Source organism: Akebia trifoliata, chromosome 16, assembly GCF_017979445.1.
Source record: "Akebia trifoliata isolate Shusen 1 chromosome 16, ASM1797944v1, whole genome shotgun sequence".
In the NCBI taxonomy this organism is placed as follows: domain Eukaryota; kingdom Viridiplantae; phylum Streptophyta; class Magnoliopsida; order Ranunculales; family Lardizabalaceae; genus Akebia; species Akebia trifoliata.
The window spans coordinates 5,913,166-5,936,096 of NC_141390.1; the positions used below are offsets into that span (position 1 = coordinate 5,913,166).

The window sequence follows — 22,931 nt, forward strand, 5'->3', positions numbered from 1 at the left end:
TTCATCCAAGATGTATGTAGTTTTTGGATTTGAGAGTTTAGGCCTATGTTAGAGTGAGAGTGTTTTGTTAAGCCTGTATATTGATAAATCTTCTGCACTCTGATCTACTTACATGTTAGATGTAATTAGTCTTCCGCTGTTATTTTCCTGTATCTACATTTTTATATACATGTTTTGTTATAAATTGGTTTATTAGGTTTGAGTTCCGTGAAACGTTAACATAAACAGAGGAGACCATGCCGAAATTTCGAGGTGCCACCTAGTACCTTGAGGTTTGGCATTGGGATTTGTGTTAGCGTTTGGCGGGGCGCTACAGGATTGCTCCCAGTCAGGACATGATATTCCTCAATAACATCGTAGTTCCTGATTTTGTGGCTGGTTGTGTCTACCACGCTTGCGGGATCATTTATCCAGCTCAGGCTGGCCGTTTGACGTGACCGTAAGCAATGGGTCTCTTTTCGATGTGTCAGAACGTTCGACTACTACTAGATTGTTAGTGATCACTGACTAATCATCTTCTTCTATACCTATCAGGCGTGCATGTGATTCCCAAATGACACTCCACTCGTATACGACCACCTTTACAATACACGTTCATTGGTAAAGATAAGAAATGAATAGACCTGGATTCCAGTTGTGACTCCACTCTCATACGCGTCCCATACCACGTATGAGCCTGGTGGTCCCTACCGTACATCCCATGATAGTGCACCCCTTCGGATGATGTGACGCACTATCCCTTCAGGCATTCACAAACCCTTTAACAGCTCACAAAATAGCTACGTATATATATGATTTTTCATTTAAAATAAAAGATAAATTAACAGAACAGGGTTGAGAACGGATATCCAGTTCCTACCATGCAACAGTGGCTACCCGGCCTAAAAATAAACAACAGTACTCAGCGCACGCGCTAACATAATCGAAAATAAACATGCAACCCTTTCATTAATAACCTGGATATCCTTTCACCAACCTACACACAACATACAATGTAAAATACAGACATCACCCATCGGGTGTGATTCTGACATTTTACCGTTCGTTCCCTTTTTCCATTCTCTTGACATTCTCATTTTTCATCATTTCAAATCAACCATCCATTTCCAATCTTTCAAAGTCATTCTTTTTGGTCTTTCAATTGAAAACCATCAAAGTTTATTAAAAAATAAGGTCCCAACGATGCACGAGACCAAAGCTGTTAAAAAAATAAGGAAAGCTGGTGAAAATTTGGCTAAGTGTCAGAAACTCAAATTTTCAAAGTTCTCGAAAAGGAAAACGGATTTTTCGAAATGAAAGTCTCGATCATGAGATTCGACACCATATAGTTTTTGTAATCTAATTCAAAGGGATGCGAAAGTTATTTCATTTTGAAAACTTGTCAAAAACGTCGAAAATTACGTTTTGTTCTTGAAACCAAAATTCAGATTTTGATCCTTTGAGATTTGGATCTTAAAACCATTCCCATTGTTCCGAAATGGGGGGTAAAACCTTAATTTCATTAAAGAACTTAAAGTAAATGGAAAGTAAAACAAAGATTTCTACAATTTAAAATAAACAATAAGTTTTGTTGAAACAACCTAAATGCACATTTCGAAATCTAAAGTTACCAATAGGAATCGAGAGTCCCTTACCTGGTTGTGGACGCCAAGGATACAAGCTAGCGCTACAACTCAAGGTTGGATGGCTCGAGAGTAGAGGTTGGGCTGACCTGGATGCGAAACGAGCGAGGGTTTCCAAGGTATCCGACAATGACGTTCTCATTCTCCTCTATAATGAAGTATAGACCTAGCTCCTAACTCGATGAAGCCATCGGATGGAAGGTGTAGAGTTTCCTTCGCATTATACGGCTGGTGATTGATGGAGGGTAGGGAAAACGAACGACAATGGACGACCCAAGATGGTGAAGTTGTAGCCCTCGTTGTGGCCGACAACTTTGCCTTCTTCGTCGAAGTTCAACTCGGCCTCGATCGCACTAGAACTCGATGGGAATGGGTTGAAACCCTTGGGTTGGGAAGTGGCTGAGGTTTGGGTTCTTTAGAGAAGAGGAGAAATGAAATGAGATAAAAGAAATTAGATTTTCTTTTATAACTAAGCTGAGGGCATACTTGTAATTTTTCCCTCATTTCTAATTTCGACTGTAACTTGATTATCCGGACTCGAAAAATGACAAACGAGTATACCGTTTTGAATAATTTTTCGTTGCGGACCTAACGGTGTCATCAAATCTTTCTGATTCTCACTCTAATAAAACTTTACTATTTTGGGTCCCACTTAACGCGAAATTTGAGGATTTTGTAACTTTTTCATCCAGACTCGAATTCGAACTTGCTTACAGGCTAATGTATATATTCCGATCCTTTTGAATCTAATGGCGAAGTCGGTTTTCCTTAAAATTAATCATAACAAGATCCGAGTATTTTACTCTAAGTCTCTCCTTCGATATTTTCTTCCAAATCTCACCATTTAATTTCTTCGAGATATGAGTTAAAAATCCGGGGTGTTACAAAGAGGAAATTGTCTAAACTTCGAGGTTTGACCTTAGGATTTGTGTTAGTGTTTGGTGGGGTGTTACATTATGAGAAAGAACGGGGAACCTAGAAAAATAATAAATTGAAAATTGAGGGAGGGAAGCTTAGAGAAGGACACATGGTAATCTTAGATTTTTTTATAAAATTGATTCAAATAAATTAACCTATCTAAAAGAGTACCCTCCAATCTATCCATCTATTCTCTTTCACATATTTATCTCACTTCTCATTTCTCTTTTCATACTATCATGTCTCTATCTATTTGTTCAACTTCAAATTGCTACAAAAAATCAAGTAATGATATATGTTATAAGGAGAAATGAGACTTCAAAAGGAATCGATGTAAAAATATTTGGTAAGTTTAACATCTTTTTTTCTTATGATTTATTAATAATAGGATATGAAATAGTACTTGCTTGTAGGTTAAAGAATAATAATGGTAGGGGACTTGGTGATGTAGTTGAATAAATTATGATATTTTTAATTTATATTTCTTTAATATGAGAAAATAAAATAATATTATGAAAGTTAATTATTAATATAAAAATGAATAAGATTACTAGTTTGAAATGATTACAATTATTATTTTCTTAAACATCAAATGAGTGAAAATTGATACAATGATAAGATTGTAATCATTACATGAGCATGAAATAAATGTGTGGTACTTCATGTGATATGAGAAATTGATGTGTATGTGAAACAACTAGGGCGTAGGCCCTTGGGTGCATAATCCTAATGCCTTTGAGGAAGGCCTTAGAATGGGGTAGTTACAGTTTCACTAGATTGGAGATAAAATGACAAAATTGAATATAACGATTTAGCTAAACTGATGATAAAATGACTAAAATTGTTATGTGATTTTGTTATTTATGACGTGTTGAGTTAATTTTTTGTGTGTATTATTTCATTATTATTATATCATTTTCTTTTAATTTTATATTATCATTGAATTATTGGAAGAAGAATGTTATGTTTTCCTATTGGGTTTCGTGGCTCATCCTTTCAATATTCCAGATTTAATTGAATAAGGGTGGCAAGGATTGGAGAGCCCAAATCAAAGGATGCTTTGCATTTCTTAATTTTAGAAGATATTCACGATTTTACTGTGAGTTTATGAGATTAGAAAAGAGATTATATGATTAGTTATTATTTTTTTTGTAAGAAAAATAAAATAAACTCTTACATCTGATGAGCATGAATGTTACATTAATGATTTAAATATTAATGAAAAAATGTGAAAATTGACAAATTATTATTATTTTTAATTTTATTTTCATACTCCAGATTTTGGACCACGGGTCAAATAACAGATCATAGACTATTTCATGGATTCCAAAAATTAGGGTGTGACAATCAATATTTAGTTGTCGAAATTGGTGAGCAAATGCCGACATTTCAAACTATCGATATGACACAACTTTTTTATTTTTATTTTTATATTAGGTTGAGATTTTCTAATTTTGACGATTCTTAAATGTCGTCATTGTTATGAAATATTCTAAAAAATTTAAGTTGGTTTGTTTTCATTTCATTTCATGTATTATATCATTAATAATTAAATATAATATTTCGTATCAGATATCATTGGATGTTACGAATATACAATCATTAAAATATTAATTATATTTTCCCAATTCCTATAAATATGGATCCACTATCTATCTAAAATCCCCATATGGATCAACTTATTCAAAATCTACTTCCAACCAATCCCCCTATCTAAATCACCACCTACCCAATCCCCCAATGGATTTATCACCAATCAAATCATTAAGGGCCCGTGTGGATACAAAAGCCAGAAGTACTTAGAACATAAGTACTTTTTGAAGTACTGTTTGGAGTAGGTGGATAACTATTGTATATTTAGATGCAGGTTCTTAAAAGTGCTGTCAGAAGTACTTTTGATAGAGTTTTGTGTTTGGAAACTATTTTGGATTCTGTTAAAATGATCAAAATGCCCTTATAAGTATCAGTATTTTTAACATTATAACTCAACAAATTATTCTTCAAAAGAAAAAAAATTATTATTTTTATCCATAAAAATTAATATAAATACCCAACAATTATAAACAAATAGAAGATATTGTGAGCAAATATATACAACCACTAAAAATATGAAGAAACTTTCACCACATTAAAGGATAGTAAATTTGTGTGTAATTGTTCACATAAATCTTGCAATAAGAAAATTTCAACCATGGTTGGAATGCTTATAGATAAATCATTGAGTGAGCAATTGGGGGAGTTAGAAATCCAAATTCAAATGCTACACTAAAAAGCTACCACCACAATAATGGATAATAATAAAATATTATTTAATTGTATTTTTGAGGGTATGCTTATGATTTTCAAAATTTATGAGGGGCATACTTGTCCCAAATGCTACACCAAAAAGCTACCATCACATCAATGGATAGTAATATAGTATTACTGCAATTGCATTTTTGAGGTTATGCTTGTAATTTTCAAAATTTATGAGGGGTATACTTATCCCAAATGTTACACCAAAAGGCTACCACCATATCAATGAATAGTAATATAATATTATTCCAATTGCCTTTTTGAGGGTGGGTTTGTAATTTTCAAAATTTATAAGGGGCATACTTATCCCAATCTCGTCATTTTGATAATGTTTTGTGGCTCTGCGCAAGAGTAGTTTAGAGAAGTAGTACTATCGGTATTCTGTGAAAAAGCACTAAAATGACTCCACAGTAAAGTAGTTTTTCTTAGGAGTTATTTATCTAAACACCTTTAAAGTGCTTTTGACTCCCCGTAAAGGTCAGAAGTACTTAAAAAAGTCAATCCACATAGGCCCTAAGTTACTTATTTGAGGCCCATGTCTTTTTATCTTACTTTGACATTTCTACTTTCTCCTTACCTTTCTTAAATCAATTTTTTTTAGTATGTCATCATCATTATCATCTTGAATTGGTATTGGCGACCTATGATTAAAGTGTAAGAGTTTGTAGATTTTTCGTCCTCTCTCAAGTACACTCTAGAATTCTTGTTGAAAACCCAACTGAAGTGATTACCTTAGAAGTGCTAAAGTTTTGTTTCTGTTCACTAACTACGTCAAGTAAACAAATATCAACTAGATCATAATTTGAATAAAAAACATTGCTATTAAATAAATGTATAAATGATCGAAAACTTACTAAATCATTGTTTCCTTTAGGTGTAGAAGTACTTTGATTTTCTAAATCGGTTACAACTCTGTTAATAGGGTTCTTGACGATTGTGTGTGAATGAGTATGGTACTACAAAGGATATTTCGTATCATAGTCCTTATGATTGACAACTTTCGATCATTATTTCTTTTGCAACAATATACGGTCATCCCATTATTTTCAATATTGATATGAAAAATTATATCTCACATTGTAAGTACTAAATGTATGACCTATCTCTGCTCGATAAAGCTAAAATGGTTCCAGAGGGATTGTTTGAATATAATCAGATTATTAGAAGAAGCAAGTAAGATGATATGGCTTAATGATGTTGTATACCATTAAACACCTAGAAAAAAAATAATCTCATCCAATTAATATTCAGTAGTACAATCACGATATGGGTCCTATACCACTTGAAAATTTCATACACAAAATAATCAATATCAAAATTTTATCAATAATAAAAAAATAAAATACCGCTATATGTATATAATTTAATTGAGCTTTACATCGTGTAATTGTAAGTCATCGATAGACTCTCGTAGAAGTATCAGGTTTTGATTTTTTTCTCTATGTAAGGTTGTGGGTTCCAACGTTTTATATGTGGTTCTCCAACTTGAAATGACAAATTTACATTGGATTATAGGGTTGGGATGTGCTCATATAACTATGACAATAAAAAAAATATTATTATATAATTAGTTATAAAAATATAAATAAAATTTTTAATCAAGAATGAAATGATTTTACAATTTATACCTTTAAGAGGAAGATATGCTCACTTATTTGACGCACTTTTGACTTCGATGTGTATCGAAGTTATCAATAGAGATATGTAAGAGTAGTTGTGCTTCTAGCATATTGACTAAATTTTTAAAGATTTATAAACAATCTAAGATACAATACACATATCATTGTACCTGTCTTATAAAAAAAATTGTGTATCCAAACAAGTACAACAAATAACTTCTTTATGCGAGGATGCATTCTAAGAACACTCTTTTAAATGATCACTCAACCACTCCATCCTAACTTGGTAACCTCTATTTTTATCCAACTCTTCCGTCACAACATCTTTTGGTATATCTAATACAGATATAACCAATTATTTCACCTCTACTGATTCTGCATAAGGTCCATTAATATTTTTACCATTCATAGGAAGACCGATAAGGTGCTTCACATTGTCCAAAGTAATACTCATCTCACCAAATAAGAGATGAAATGTATTTGTCATGGGATGCCACCGCTCAACTATGGCAGACAAGAGAGTCTTGTTTATCGACTTATATACGTAAATGACCAAGTTGTGAAGGCTCAAATTCTTTACTCGAGTTCTAACTCCATTATACTTTTTATGTAGACTCCATTTCTTAAGATTATGTGAATGATTGAAGCAATGTAAAACTGAGCTTTCCTACATAATGAAAATTATAATAAACATGAATAATTATTTTTAGATATAATAGACATAATTAAAAATATGTAACACCTCACTATTTCAAGTAGAGAAAGCTACACGATTCTTGTAACTCTTGAGCAAAGACAAATCTTTCGAACTTCTAAGGAATGATTCATTTTCATCTTCGCTTTCTTCTTATCTTCCTTTTCCCCATCTTCATTTTTTTTACTACTTTTCCTCATTTTTGTTTTCTTCTTCATTTTCTTGTTCATGTTTGTGTTTTTCTTTTTTGCACGCACACGATGTCTCCTTTCAGAAGTCGTTGGAAGAATCTGACAAGGATCTTCTTTAGAAGAAGTAGAAGATATTCATTTTTTTTTCTCTTCTTATAGCCTAAACACAATTGATAGAGAAGCGTTTATGTTAGTCTATAACACCGACACTCTATCAAACATAAGTGTTCGTTGATATATTTCAGCAAACATTTAGTGTACATAACACCAATCATTTATCAAAACATAATACTACGTAAGTGTTCAATGATGCATTTCATCAAACACTTGGTCTATATAATACAAAGCATCAAACAAACATTTGAGAGTATGTGGTTGTGGTGTTCATGGTGGGTGCTACGATGGTAGGTTTTTTAAAAGCATTTATAACTTAATTTACACCTAATATTTTTTAAGAAGAGGTTGATTGTGATGTTTGTGGTAACTTGACATGGTGGTGGTGTTCGTGGTACTTAACGTGATGGTGCTACTCATGTGAAATAAACGAAAACTTACTTGATGGGAACTCTGACGATTGATATTGATGGACTGCAGCGGTTGCTTAAGTCAAAAAAGAGGAAGATGGTCATGTTTTTGAAGGAACTTTGACGGTGGTAACTGTTCCGATGACTATGTTAGATGGAGAGAATCTAAATTATTCAAATTGAAGAAGAAGTTGAGTTACTTTCATCTTATGGGTTGTCCTAATCACGAAATCAAAAATACGAGATTGCTCTTTGTGCACGAGTGGCCCTAATGAATAACTGGGGTGCCTTTATGATTTTCCTTTATCAAATGATATTTTTGTTTTGGTAAATAAAACTTAAAAAAACCAAATTTTCTATTTCTAAGTTGGTAACTTTTGTGGAGTACTGATATAGCGACATGGGTTCAAAACACATTGAACTTGCCTTCTCTTCTACTGACAATAGGCAAAAGGACAAAAGTTCAACCATTAATGCATACACTCCAACCATGACTTTAAAACTCCTCTAACATTGAGATGATTCTCTAGGCAATCCGACAATTTGTTCGAGATGGTAAATCTGGATCATCAATTACATTGACTAAATTGAGATCCAAGTTGACTTATCAGATATTTTGAATATACTAATAGAGTTTATGAAAAGTTTGACCAAGTCAATCTATTTTTTATATATATAAAATAATATTTTTATTGACTTAAAAATTTGCAATCTATATAAAATATAGATTTTTGGAATGAGCATTTAGTAATCTACCTCATAATAAGAAAAAAAATATAATTACTCAAATACATATTGAAATTGGATTGAATGAGTTAACTTGTAAAGATCACGGCTCAAGTCAAGTGTAAGACGAGACGATATACTTAGTTTGATTTGGGGTCAAATCAGAATCGAATCGATATAGGTAGATTTCACTAAATAAGAATCAAAATTGAACTAAATCATTCATAGAATCAAACCAAACCAAATTGAGTTAAGGTCAATTTAGTTTAGTTCGATTTATGGGTTGTCAATATCCTTAAACCTGCTTGAAAGCAACATATTTTTAATGAAATAATAAGAATAATAATAATGAACATATAATTTCATATAATAAGTCATTAATTTGTCTATCAAAAAAGTCATTAATATATGTCCTAATTTCTAAAAAAGTAATAAGTCATTAGGGGTTCGATTATCAATTTGGTTCGATTCTATATAAACTTTGAATCAAATTGATCAATTCTCCATTTTCTTAACCCAGAATCGAATCACAACTTATTCCAACCGAACCAAATCACCCCAAAGCTATCGATTTAGTTCGGTTCTTATTTTGAACCGGACCGCGTTACACCCCTACTTTCTAACATTACGCGGTGGTTTTATTAATTTATTTATATCATAAAAAATAAAAAAGGTTAAAATAAAGTTATAATAAAAATTTATTTTAAATATTGGAAGTCCAAAGTTGACTGTCTTTCTTCCTTTCGTAGTCCAGGTGTTACCATCCTCCCTGGCGGACCATAATACCAACATGGATTCATGTCTTATTCTTTATGAATATTTGTTCGTACAAATCTCAAAATTATCCAACGGTGTAAAATTCTTAGATGGCGTTATTAGAACGACGATAGTACCATATATTTTCTTTATGAGAAGTTCTATTGCCACATCAACTTTTACTTACAATACACCAATACTTTCGAATTTGATGTTTACAAATAGATTGGTGTGTTACAAGTAAAAGTAGGTGATTTAATAGTTTCTTTCTTTATTTTCTCTCTCTTCTGAATTTTCAAAGAGAGAACAAAAAAAAAAACCTCATTTTCTCTTCCATCAAATTAACGTACAAGCGGAGGAGTTGATCGCGATTTCCGATCTCATTCTTGGATTCACTCTCCTCCCTGTCTCCACGACCAGATCCAGCCTTCGATCCTCTCTTTGTGTCCCAATTCTACAGAAATTTGCAGGTTCGATGATCTCCATCTTACCATCTCTCGCTTGGATTTCTATCCGTTTTGTTTAGTTTCGATTCTAGGTTATCAGATCCAATTAGATTCGTAATGATTGAATTCGATTTGAATTCGATGATCATTTATCTTTTCTTAGAGTTTGATGTATGAATTTGATTCCTATTCTCGATATTTTGATGTGGATGCTACATCGGATTGATCTGGTAGCTGTTTTGTTATTGATTTTACATGTTTTGTTTGTTTTTATTATTAATATCTGTATTAATTGGGTGAAAACGGTCCAATTTTACAGATTTAGGTGTTTTGATGAGACTTTTTTATGGGGTGGGGATGATTCAATCTTCAGTTCTTCAAATTTTTGTGTAATTCCTCTGATAAACGCTGAAAACATTAAGCATTGAGATTTTCATTCTGATCTCAGCATCGGAAGCTTGTTTGTTTTGTGGGATTAATATCAATTTCGGAAGAAGGATAGATCATTAATCCCTTTGGCATGATTCAGGCTTTAGTTCTTCAATTTTCTGTAAAGCATTTCCGATTTCTGTTTCAGAAGCTTGTAGGTGTTGTGCGATTAACATCGGTATGAAAGAGGGATAGAATTTTCATTCCGATCTTTGGTTCAAAAGCATATACGTATTGTGGGATTAATATCAGTATGAACGAGGGAAATAATTTATCCCCTTTTGCATGATTGCTTGTAAAATTTTTTATTTTTTAAATTTGTTTAAAGCTTTATCACACACTCATAGATCTTGTAGGTTTTAAATAGATGTGTTTATTGGTGTAGATTATGTTGTTCTGATTCTGTGGTGAAAACACGTTATATTTATAACGGTAAGGGGCAATTTGAATGGACCACAAAACACAATAAAAAATCAAAATGGCATCGTAATTATTATCTCCCAGCAATTTTGGTCGGCAACATGACAACATGAATCAATTTTATTATTTAATTTTATCTATAGATATGTCATCTATTGGGACCACTATTAGATTCACTCCGATGTGCTCAGTTCTGATTTTTTATTTTCAATCTTCAGTCATATCACCTTCACAACATCCTCGTCTCCAATACATTCGTTCTAGAAACATGCATTTCCTTTATAGCTGAATATTCTACTTCATGGTGCATATCTGGTCTTATTACCAAATATTTTGTTGTCTCAAAATAGCTTTAGTGTTGCTTATAGGAAAAAAAGAAACAATGAAAGGAAAATTGTTAGTGCCCTTTTAGAGGGAGACGAGATTGGATGACACCCAATTTGTGTGATGTCACTTACGCAACCTGAAAGTGAGCCTTGAACAGCATCACTTTTGGAGGGGATGTGTTTCTTTCTATGACATTTCTGAATTTTGTGTGTGTTTGATTTGGAAGCTGTGGTTATCATCTTTGTAATTTCCTTCCATCTCTTATGGTGCTGTATTTCCTTTGGAGAGATTCCATTATTATTAAGAATAAGAAGATATTCTGGGATTTTTTCTTTAGCTTTTCTTGTTTTCTCTGTTGCTTTATCATATATGTTCCTTAATAATACATTTATACAATTTCTTCTTTTATTTTAAAGCAATTTATTTTGTCTCTGTGTCTTACTTTCTTATTGTTGCTTAATTGCAATTATGTTCTAGTCAGGTGATAATCTGCGAAACTTCTTTACTACAACACGTGAAAAGGCTTTAAAGTGAGTTGTGCTTGAAGAGATCTATCGAATTTTGACTCCAGTGACCATGAAGAAAGCCTTTGATCAAACTGTTCGGGACCTGTAAGAATTGCTCCTCATAGTTTTCATGTGTTCAATAACTATTGATGTTATGTTGGAGTTACAATTATCCTTAAGCACCATAACACACACACACATTTGCACACACCTCTTATTAAGGAAAAGACCCACAACACACAAGGTAAAAGTAGCCTACAGGGCTACCCCAAGGGAATTCTGAACGTCCTTTAGGTGCTTTAAGTTAACATCATCCAAGGGAATTCAGAATGTCCTTGAGGTGCTTTAAGTTATCATCATCATCAAAGCCTTAACCCAAAATGCTTGGGTTGTTTGAACATATCCTGTTCCACCATTCAATTCTTTCTTAAGTTACTTTAGTATTTTCATATTGGAATATATTAAATTGATTATAAGATTTTTTTTCCCATTACTTGCAACTTATCATCATAGCCATCGTCCTTGCCTCAAACCAACTATTTGGGTTTGGCGAAATTATTACTGTTTTGCCATTCAATTCTATCTAGTGCCATATTTTCTCTTAAGCATACTTTTAACCTAAAATAGTGATACTCCAAAATATTGGGGAACTTCATCAGACCTTTAGACATTGTCTTATGCCTTCTGCAGTAAGCGAGGGGTGAACAAGAAAGTTCTCAAAGTTCCAGGAATAGAACAGAAGGTAAAGGTTTTCTTTTTTATGTTCACGCTGTTTGTATTTCTGATTGAGGGATAATACATAGTTATTTTGTATCCTCTTCGCAATTTGTGTCAGCAAAATACTCTTTAGTTTGGTTGGTTTTCGTAGTTTATATCTGTATCAAGCTCTACTCATTCAGGATCAGGCACGCCAACTTAGTTATCTTTTTTGTTTCATTTAATAGGTTCTTGATGCTACTAGCAATGAACCTTGGGGTCCTCATGGATCACATTTAGCAGATATTGCACAGGCTACTAGAAACTAGTAAGTCTTATCTATTTGGATGCTCTGCCCTTCATAGTTTGCTCAAAATGTTTATTTACATAGTACTTCTGCAGTCATGAATATCAGATGATCATGGCAGTGATTTGGAAGAGGATCAATGATACAGGCAAAAATTGGCGGCATGTCTACAAGGTTAGCTCTTTTACAATTTGTACAAGGTTACTTTGGTTACCATATTTCTTACAGGCTATTGGTTGAGATTAATGTATTCATTTTGTTTGATGCAATGTTTGGTGTTCGAATGGGAATGGGGTTGGTTCAATATGTTCATTCTAGTAGGTCAAACGTTCAATTCAGTGATATCATCTTACACCATAAAGTTATGAAATCTAAAGCCTAAAAATGAATTTCTGTTTTGAAAAAGAATAAGAAGCAGCTCTACAATATTTTTGTAACCAACATGTGGTTTTGTCCCATGACAAAAAGTCAGTCATTGACTGGCATTAAGGTATCATTGTTTTTAATAGGCTAGGTGAAGGTTCATGGCACCATTCATTCCTACCTCCAGCAGATTTCTTTTCAAAAGAACCATTATCCACCCGAAGAGATGACCCCTCCTATTTACCATACTTTTCTTTTTTTTTTTTTTCTCATTAGTATTTTAAAAAGATCAAAATGACGCATCTCGTTGTACATGAACAAAAAACCCTCTCTCTCCATTATTGTCTTCCACTCTCTCACTCTCTTGTTCGTACAATTTAAATCCACTCACAAATTCAAACGGTTTACAAACAAAATCTGATGTAGTCTCATGCATACAAGAAGATGAGTATGACTCACACCTTAGCAAAGAGGAAGTTGTTTCAACAATTTACCGTGCTAAGTGTTGGCATAATGGGAAGGGTCATAAGTTAGGTAATATGTTCTATAAGCCTCAAGATAGATAAAATTGAAGTTCTCATTTAGTGCCTGTCTTATTCTAAAGTGTAGGATTGGCTATATTCTACTGTCGATTCATTAGAAACTGTTGTTCATTGGTTGCATCTGATGGGGACATTAAAGCTTGAAGTGCAGATTTTATGTTTTTTTTTTTACTTTTCTGTTTTTGGGCTTTTATTTTTATGTTTTTTTTTTGGGGCTTATTTTCATGTTTTATTAACGCATGGTCTTAGTATAATGTTTGGGGGTAGTTTGGTAACTTTAGAATGTCTTTTATTTTGATCCTGATTCCTTCCATTGCGTAGGGAACAGTTGACCGGTCTAACACTGATTTGATATTAAACTTTGTATATGATCTATAGAAGTAAAAAAAGAAAAAGAAAAAGAAAACTTAAATTTGCATTATATATATATATTTTTCCATTAATTCCATCCATCATGCCATTTCCTTGGCAACTAATCACTCCGTGTTGTTCTTCAGGCATTGACTGTTCTAGAATACCTGGTGGCTCATGGGTCTGAACGTGTCATAGATGATATCAGGGAACATGCATACCAAATATCGGTAATTTTAAGTTCCTTTATGCAAGTTTACAACTTACTATTGATGATGGAAGTCTTCTGCAATTTTTTCTAGGGAATGTGCTGTGTCATGCTGCTGTAGATTTACTGAGTTAATTGTGGGGATTTATTCTTCATCTTGCAGACGTTATCCGATTTTCAATATATTGATTCTAGTGGAAGGGATCAGGGAAGCAATGTTAGAAGGAAATCTCAGAGTCTTGTGGTACTAGTGAATGACAAAGAACGAATTCTAGAAGTTAGAAACAAAGCTATTTCAAACAGGGAAAAGTGAGTTTTCTTCCAAAACAGTTGTACGGATTTTAGCAAGTTCAATGTATCTTTATATGCTTTTCTTATTCCAGATATTTTTTTTATATATGAACAATCCTAAGTGATTATATTGCTCAAGGAACTGACTTGTTTCTTCTTTTTTCTTTATTAATGTAAGTTCCTCTTTGTGATATTTAGATAAATTAGTTTTTTTCTCTTTGAAACATTTTCTTGTAAGAGCTCAAGAAAATAATTGAAATGGTTTAAATCTTGTAAGAGTTTCCTCTCCTGAAATTTTCTCTAGAACTTGATGTGTATCCTAAAACAGAAGGATTTGTAACTGTGCTGGTTAAACTTCACAGGTTTCGCAATACATCCTCAACTGGTGGAATGTATAGGCCCAATTCTTCTAGTCCAGGAGGATATGGTGATCGATATGATGATGACCAAAATGGTTATGGAAGAGAAAGAGAAAAAGAATGGGGCTATAGGGATGATGACCGATATGGCAGAGATGGGGACTCATACAGTCGGGATGGAGACCGTAATGGTAGAGATTCTGATGAACGCTATGGCAGAGATGATTACAAGGATGACGATTATAGGGGAAGAAGTGAAAACATTGATGACCATCAGTATGGCTCAAGAAGTAGGAGTTCTGATAGATATAAAGACCGTGCCTTTGACGATGATGATCGCCATTCATCTCGGTAGGTCTCCACTTTCCATAAACAACCTATCATTGCTAGGCAAACAAAAAGACTCGTGTTGATTTTATTAACTTTCTCTCTCTCTCTCTCTCTCTCTCTATATATATATATATATATATATATATATATATATATATATATATATGGAATAAACACAACTGTAGGTCCCACTCTAGCTAACATTTATGGGGGATAAACATTACAGTTTTAGTGTGGGGTCGACACTACCCACCACATTCCTTTTAATCCCCTTCAATTTTATTGTCTTTCCTCTCCCCCTCCCCCCCTTCCCTCTTTTTCAATAATGTCCCTCCAATTTTACTATCTTTCCTCTTTTACCCCTTCAACTTTAATGTCTCTCCCCTCCCTCCCCCTATTTTCAATAATGTCCCTCAATTTTTGCTGTCTTTCTTGTTTTACCCCTTTTTAAATAATACCCCTCTGACTTTACTATCTTCCCTCTTTTACCCCTTTATCCCACTTTATTGTCTTTCATTCTCTCCCTCTTTCTTAATAAGACATCTCCAGCTTTATTATTTATCCTCTTTTTACTACCTGAATCTCAAATACCTCTTGAACTTCATTATTTTTCCTCTTTTACTCCCTTAACCCAGAGAGGATGCTTGTGCCATAGGCACGGGTGAACTCTAGTAAATATATATATTGATCGTGAAGGCGATCCTCTGGTACACTCTATTCATTTAATTTACCTTAAAAATGACTTGCATCAGATGCATTGTATTTCATGGATTCCAGCTTCACTTATAAATGTCTGCTTACCATTGCTCATGCTAGTATCTTGATTTAAAAGACATGTTATCTATGCTTCTTCTCATTGCAGAAGCAGTGGTGCGAGAGTTGAAGACCATTCTCAGGGCGAAAGGTGAACTTTGAGTAAAATTGTATTGCAACTATTATTTCCAGCCTGTCTCTTTCTGAATCCTTTTTAGTACAGTTTTCAGATCCAGACTGAATGCAAAATAGTTGTTTCAGCCTATCACAAATCTTATTTTACTGTTTCTTGACAGGGGGCTTGAGAGGAAATTCTCTGAACAAAACATTGGTGCTCCTCCTAGTTATGAAGAAGTAGTAAGTGATGCTCGGAGCCCTGATCGGGACAAAAGGTATAACTTCGTATCCGTTAGCATATTATGTGCTCTTGTGAATATATTTTATCATCAAATATTTCTGACATTTTCTTCGATGAAAGGAATGGAGACATTGCAGGAGCACCTATTCCCAAAGCATTCTCTCCACCTGAAAGCACAAGCCAAGGTCCAGAGACCATTGGGGTTGGTACAACTGCATCACCTGCAAACCAGGAATTCGATGCTTTTGATGAATTTGATCCCCGTGGTTCTGCTCCAGGTATTAAAGATGCTCTCTCTCTCTCTGATGCACACACACTCACATATAATGAAACACAATGGTGAACCCCACTCTCTTTATCCCCCACATAAAGAGGGGTTGGGATAATCATACTACGAATCTCGAGGATAACTTAAGCTTTATTGTCTTCCCTCTTCTCATTCTTAGAAAATTTTCCTGGAAGATTTATTTATTTTTCTTTTAAAATTTTCCCTATGAATCTTTTTATATCTTTTATATATTGTGGCTTTATGTGGAAATCAGAAATATAGACAGTAAGGCGGCATATGGTGATACTCAGAATTTGTTTGCAGAATATTTCAACGAAAAACGTCCAAATAGAGAAAAATGCTTTTGAAAACTATTTTCGATTATTACTTTACTGCATATGGTCATACCAAAAAGCTTTCAACAGTAGAATATTTTGTGTGAAGAAGTCTTTTTGATGATTACTTTAATGTATGTATCTCTTATTTTTCAAAATAAAAAAAGCCAAGCCTTTAATATCAGTTGCCTTTTTTTGACTGAAGACTCTTCGTCTAGTTCTTTCTAACAGTACTCTTTTTTATCGCAAATTGACTTACATATTATTGAAAGGTCTGGCAATGAAAAACACAATCCAAATATGGAAAAAAGTTTTTGAGAAGCTCATGAATTATTAACCGTGCATGGTTACACCGAGATTTTTTTCCCCTGTAAACTTTTAAACCAAAAACACTATCCAAAGGGTGAAATTTTTTTATCAACACTTTTTGATGATTAATGTATCTATCTCTGCTTTCCAAAGTAAGCCTAGTCTTTTATATTGGTTTCCCTTCTAGAGATTGAAGACCATTTGTCTAGTGCTTTCTAACAGTACTATTGTTATCGCAAACAGACTCACAGATTGTGAATGCCTCATTTTGATGAATACTTTTGTATGTAACTCAGATTTACCAAAGAAATCCCATATCTTTTATATCTGTTATCTTTTTTTGTTTGTTGATTGAAGACTATCCATCTAGTTCCTTCTTCCAGTATGACTCTTATCGCATTGAAAGTTATGGAATTTTAGGATATCCTCGACACCAAAGTCTTATACAGAAATTTGGGGTTGCTTAAACGAATCCTGTTCTTTCACTCCTTTCTGCTGTTATTGCAATTTTAAAATATCTGAACTAAAAAAAATCTTTTAGAGAGAATAGAGGAAAAGGGTGATATGAGTGGATGAGGTTGGTCGCAATAAAGTGGCAAGCCAATTTTGTAATTTCATGAAACCCCAGGGATGGTTGCATTGTCTATTTAAATTACCATACAACAATCCAAATAATATGAAAAAAGTTCTCTCCAAATTAAATTATAAAACTCCCTTGAACTATAGTAATATCATAAGTTGATACTTTGGTAGTATCATAGTCACCAAAGTCACTGACTTTAAATTGTGATTTTAGAGACTGATGATTAATTGCGACATTTTGAAAAAGTCACGATTTAAAAAAAAAAAAAAATGTGATTGGTTTTTTTTTTTGTGTGTGTGTGTGTGTGCTGAGCAAGCTATTTTAAAAGGTTTTTTTTTCAAAGACCATTTATTCTTAAGTTTAAAATAGGATTTGATGATATAAATGATAACATAACTTAGTAGAAAAAAATATATTGTCTTAACACTATTTCGATTTTTTCATGATTTTTTTCCAATTTTTTTGTTTTTTTCGACTTTTTCCCTTGCCGTCTTATTCCTGAACCCCGATTGGTGACTATGGGTAATATAAGGGTATTTTTCTAGAAAAGGGTCAAGTTTATCAATGCATAAACGATCCATTTTTGTTATATGTAGTATTTGATGATAGATTTTTGGATAGAAACAATGAGGATGCTAAAAGGATAAGTTGTTGACTAAATAATTGCATCTCTCTTTTTAACTTAGTTCTTATCATAAAAATTAAAATTTTAAGGGAACTATAACAATTTTATATCGAAGTAAATATCATGTTTATGGTTAAATGCAATGTAGATAAGTGAAAAAGGCACAAAGGCCTTTCGACGCTTGAGGCACTAGGTGAGGCTTGCCTAAAAAACAAATATAAACTGTGAAAATAAGTTTTAGATATTTTACAATTATGACATGCATAAATATGAGATTTATGAACAAGTTAAAAGTATTTAGCACTTCATTCTCTATAAATAGGCGACCAAAGCACAACCACCAATTATAGACAAGTAACAAACTAGCAATAATAGCCAAATACAAATAAACGAAGAGGCTGTTTCTGTATAGTATCACCAGCAACTTGTGCTGCTTCTGTGCAGCAGCAACAACAGTAGTAGTTTTGTTAGAGTCAGATGACCACACATGAAGAGGCAACAACCGTCCCACAACCAAGAAACAAAGACTTAACATTTTGTGACTAACTTTATAAATAAGAGAGGTTTATGCATGTATCGGGATGATAATGTTTTGCATGATACGTGCTATTTTCTGTAAGAACCAATAAAGAAAAGAAAAGCAGGATACATTTACGATACTCAATTTTTAGTGAGGTGTGCCTTGACCGAGGTGCAGTCAAGGCACGCATCTCATTGAACGTATCTTGGTTGCCTCACCTATTTTAAGGCACCTTTGCTGCGCCTGACCTTGACTACGTTGGTAAAATGGAAGTAGTCATAGTAGATATCATGGTAAAGACCCGCGTATGTGTGTGTGGATCCATTTTCATTTAAACAATCTTATGGATTGAAAACCTACATTGGACAGGGAAAACTATTTTTCTGCCACATTGGACACTTGTCATATTTGCATGTTGGACACATTGCTACAAAATGTTTCAAACACTTGTATATATATGGGTGGCGTTCAGAGGCCCTAAAGAGAGCCAAATTTTGTGCGAAACATTTTTTCAATGTATGGGTTAGATGTTTCGGAATGGGCTGATTTTTTGTGAGGATAATCTCTATGATGAGATCATCCTCACCAAAAATCAGCCCTGCCCGTTCCAAAACTTCTAACCCCATCAAAAGTGGTTTGCAAAAATCAGACGGTCCTCAATTCTTCAACTTGTGAACTAGGGTTAGAAGTGAGCTGATTTTTGGTAAGGATGATCTCTTCACCATAGAGATCATCCTCAAAAAATCAGTCCATCCTGAAACTTCTAACCCCTATTTTGAAAAATGTTTGGCTCTCTTTAGGGCCTTTGAATTCTTTCCTATATATATATATATAGGGTCCCTATCCGTGGCCAACAGTTTGGCAAACATTTTGGCAAACACTTCTTCAAAACATGGGTTAGAGGTCTTGGAATGGGCTGATTTTTGGTGAGGATGATCTCTACGGTGAGGAGATCATCCTCACCAAAAATCAGCTCATTCCAAAACTTCTATCCCCATTTTACAAGTTGAAAAATCGTGAACCGTCCATTTTTTGTAAACCATTTTTGATGAGGTTAGAAGTTTTGGAATGGGCTGATTTTTGGTGATGATGATCTCCTCACCATAGAGATCATCCTCACCAAAAATCAGCCCATTCCAAGACCTCTAACCCATGTTTTGAAAAATGTGTTTGCCAAAATGTTTGCCAAACTGTTGGCCATTGAACGCTACTCATATATATATATATATATATATATATATATTTGCAACTATCACTTAATATAAGGAAGTGACATGGTGAGGTACAATTTTTAATATGCTAGGCCCATTAAAATCATTACAGGGAAAGAAGTGAAGCAATTAAACACCCTACAATACATCCAATGTGCTGTCCATAAAATAAAGTGCTGGCCATATTGCGCCCCTTTATATGATTTTATTATAAATGAAATCATCCCAATACATCCTTTCTATATTGTAAATGTGGATTGAAATATTTCAGGAGTATCTAAATTATTGAACAAACTTCATGGCTGCATCCGTCATTTTCCCCTTCAATAGACACCCCTTGGAAGTCTTATATGAGATGCCCACTAAAACATTAGCTCTTCAATTATAAGAATAATGTTCTGGGCATCCTCCTCAGTTCCTTCAAAAACCCTACCAAGGATTCTTAAGTGCACTTTAATGTGAAGACCATTTTACCCTTTATATGCATGTTTTTTGGCATCCTTTAAATGTGTTTTTAACCTAAAGACAGTTCACACAGTAATGATTTTAATATATTAATTGTTTATTTCTTGATAGAAGATAGAGATTAATTGGTGGATAAGTTAATCCGTGCCGTGGATAAGTCAATCACCACTGTGGAAAATTGATGTATTTTGTCTTCTTTGATCAGCTGCCCCACCTACTGCAAGCGATGGACAAATGGACTTACTTGGTTCCCTCACAGAGTCATTTTCTTCTAATTATTTGGCTCTCATGCCGGCGACTTCTGTAACCACAACCTCTGAGGCCAATGCACCTATCAACTCTGGTTCTGGACCAACATTTGTAGCATTATCATCAGCATCCACTGTTTTGAACCAGGTATCACAACACAGACCCGTTTTCTGGTAAATCTAATTTTCCCAATTTGACACAAAATCTGAGTTTTGTTGGAAGAATAGAAGCTATTTGTGTTCTAATGATTACAAGTTTGATGAAACTTCAATAGTAGAGAATTCTATCCTCGACAACATAGTGATATAGTTAAAAAATGTATCTTGTGTTAATCTCTTTTGCAGCCTTTTGAAGACCCATTCGGCGATTCTCCTTTCAAGGCTATTCCAACTGCTGATAATATCTCAACTCAACCGCAGGCGTTTGTTTCAACAAACAACTTTCAGTCTACTTCCATTAGTCAAAGTTCCACACCTATCCAACCTGTTGCTCCAAAGATGGAAACAATCTCTAGCTTTGACTTCGGGGACACGTTTCCAGGCCTCACTTACACCCCTTCCAGTGTTACTAATGCTCAAGTTCCTTCCGTAAACCCACAATTTTCTCCCGCAGAGCTGCCACACCAGAACATTGATATTCTAGCGGACATACTTCCACCGTCAGGGCCTACAGCTCCAATACATTCACAGGTAGCTTTTCCAGCCCCGAATGGTCCACCTGCACAGCCAACCAGTAATGTTTATGGGAATTTTACATCCTTAGAAGCCTCACAGACAGCTCTTCAACCACCAACTTTTCCACCTGGACCGCCTGTACAGTCAGCTTTTGCTGCTCCAACTGGCCCAGCTGCACTGCCAAGCAATAATGTCCCTGGAAACTACGTCCCACTACCCGGATACACAAGCCATGTAGCTTCCCAAGCTCTAACTGTACCACCCGTGCGGCAAAACAGTGATGTTATGGGGAATTTACTCCCACAGATGGGACCTACAGCCCCAACAGCTTCACAAGCAGGATTGTCTGCTAAAGCTCAACCATCAAAGGACAAGTTTGAAACGAAGTCAACAGTTTGGGCTGATACACTGAACAGAGGGCTAGTCAATTTGAATATATCTGGCCGTAAGTTATTATTTTTTATTTATTTATTTATTTTTGCATCAAGTTTTTAGTTAACATCTTATAGAATTTTAAACATTTATATCTCCATTTGCAGCCAAAATTAATCCATTGGCGGATATCGGAGTTGATTTTGATTCCATTAACCGTAAGGAGAAAAGGGAGAGACCTGTTGCAACTCCTGTAACATCTACCGTCACCATGGGTAAAGCAATGGGATCTGGTTCTGGGATTGGGCGTTCTGGTGCAAGTGCCCTTGCGCCTCCTCCAAACCCTATGATGGGCCCGGGAATGGGCACGGGCATGGGTACAGGCCCAGGAATGGGAATGGGAATGGGAATGGGAGTGGGAGTGGGCATGGGAAGTTATGGTGGAGGAATGAATCAACCCATGGGTATGGGTATGGGTATGGGCATGGGAATGAACATGGGTGTGGGGATGAATATGGGCATGGGTCAGGTAGGTCAACTGCGACCTCCCACAGGAGTACAACCTGGTCAAACCATGCCTAGCGGATACAACCCGATGATGGGACCAAGTGGTTATCCTCCTCAACAACCACCATATGGTGGGTACCGATGAGTATGAGAGAGGGACAGATACATAAATTTTGATTATGAGAGGAATCGACGCCACAATCGCTGCAATCTTGTGCAACTACGACATCCATTTATACTGTCATACTTGGTATTCTAAGTTGTAATTCTGATTGCTTGTTGTATTAATTTTTCACTACTGTATGTTATAATTCATGCTCTTTGGTTCGCTTTCCTTTTCTTTTGGGTTTCATAGTTTCCTAGGTTGCTGCTGCTGCTTCTGCTGCTTTCAGCTGTTGTTAAGTGTACGGATGAGGATTCACCTTTTTCAGGTTGGTTGTATTGTGATTGCATCAAAGATTTATTATAGTATTGATGGTATACTATACTTGCTTAGCAATAAAATCTACTTAATTCTTTTCTGCATTTTGTTTTACTTTCTGTTCTTCATCCTTATTTAAACGTTACTTTACAAAGATGTTTGTTGACTGGATTGAGGTAACCCTGATCTTGACACAAGTTATAGGATTTTGTGTACTCTTAAGAACTTGTAATATGGCGAGCCATTGCATTTTGTAAAATTGGTAACTTGCAACACTTATATCCTCCTGACCGCTCCTGATGGCACCCCTCTTTCAATAGGACCTGCGACATGTCAATCCCTATTAGTTTCTTCGTTTTGT

General features: G+C 34.5%; 1 protein-coding gene across 2 annotated transcripts; it reads left to right on the forward strand.

Annotated features, from left to right (window-relative positions):
- Positions 1-9,625: 9,625 nt before the first annotated feature.
- LOC147382427 (clathrin interactor EPSIN 2-like) lies at positions 9,626-22,674 on the forward strand. Of its 2 annotated transcripts, none has more exons than XM_086427512.1 (14): positions 9,626-9,815; positions 11,445-11,578; positions 12,164-12,215; positions 12,418-12,497; positions 12,572-12,650; positions 13,879-13,962; positions 14,104-14,249; positions 14,594-14,941; positions 15,783-15,824; positions 15,970-16,065; positions 16,152-16,309; positions 20,553-20,743; positions 20,941-21,715; positions 21,810-22,674. In XM_086427512.1, the coding sequence occupies exons 2-14, from the start codon at positions 11,544-11,546 to the stop codon at positions 22,292-22,294; spliced, it is 2,571 nt and encodes an 856-aa protein (XP_086283638.1). In that variant the 5' UTR covers positions 9,626-9,815; positions 11,445-11,543; the 3' UTR covers positions 22,295-22,674. The 2 variants fall into 2 exon arrangements, with proteins under 2 accessions (XP_086283638.1, XP_086283639.1); XM_086427513.1 differs by having other exon boundaries at positions 11,449-11,578.
- Positions 22,675-22,931: the final 257 nt, after the last annotated feature.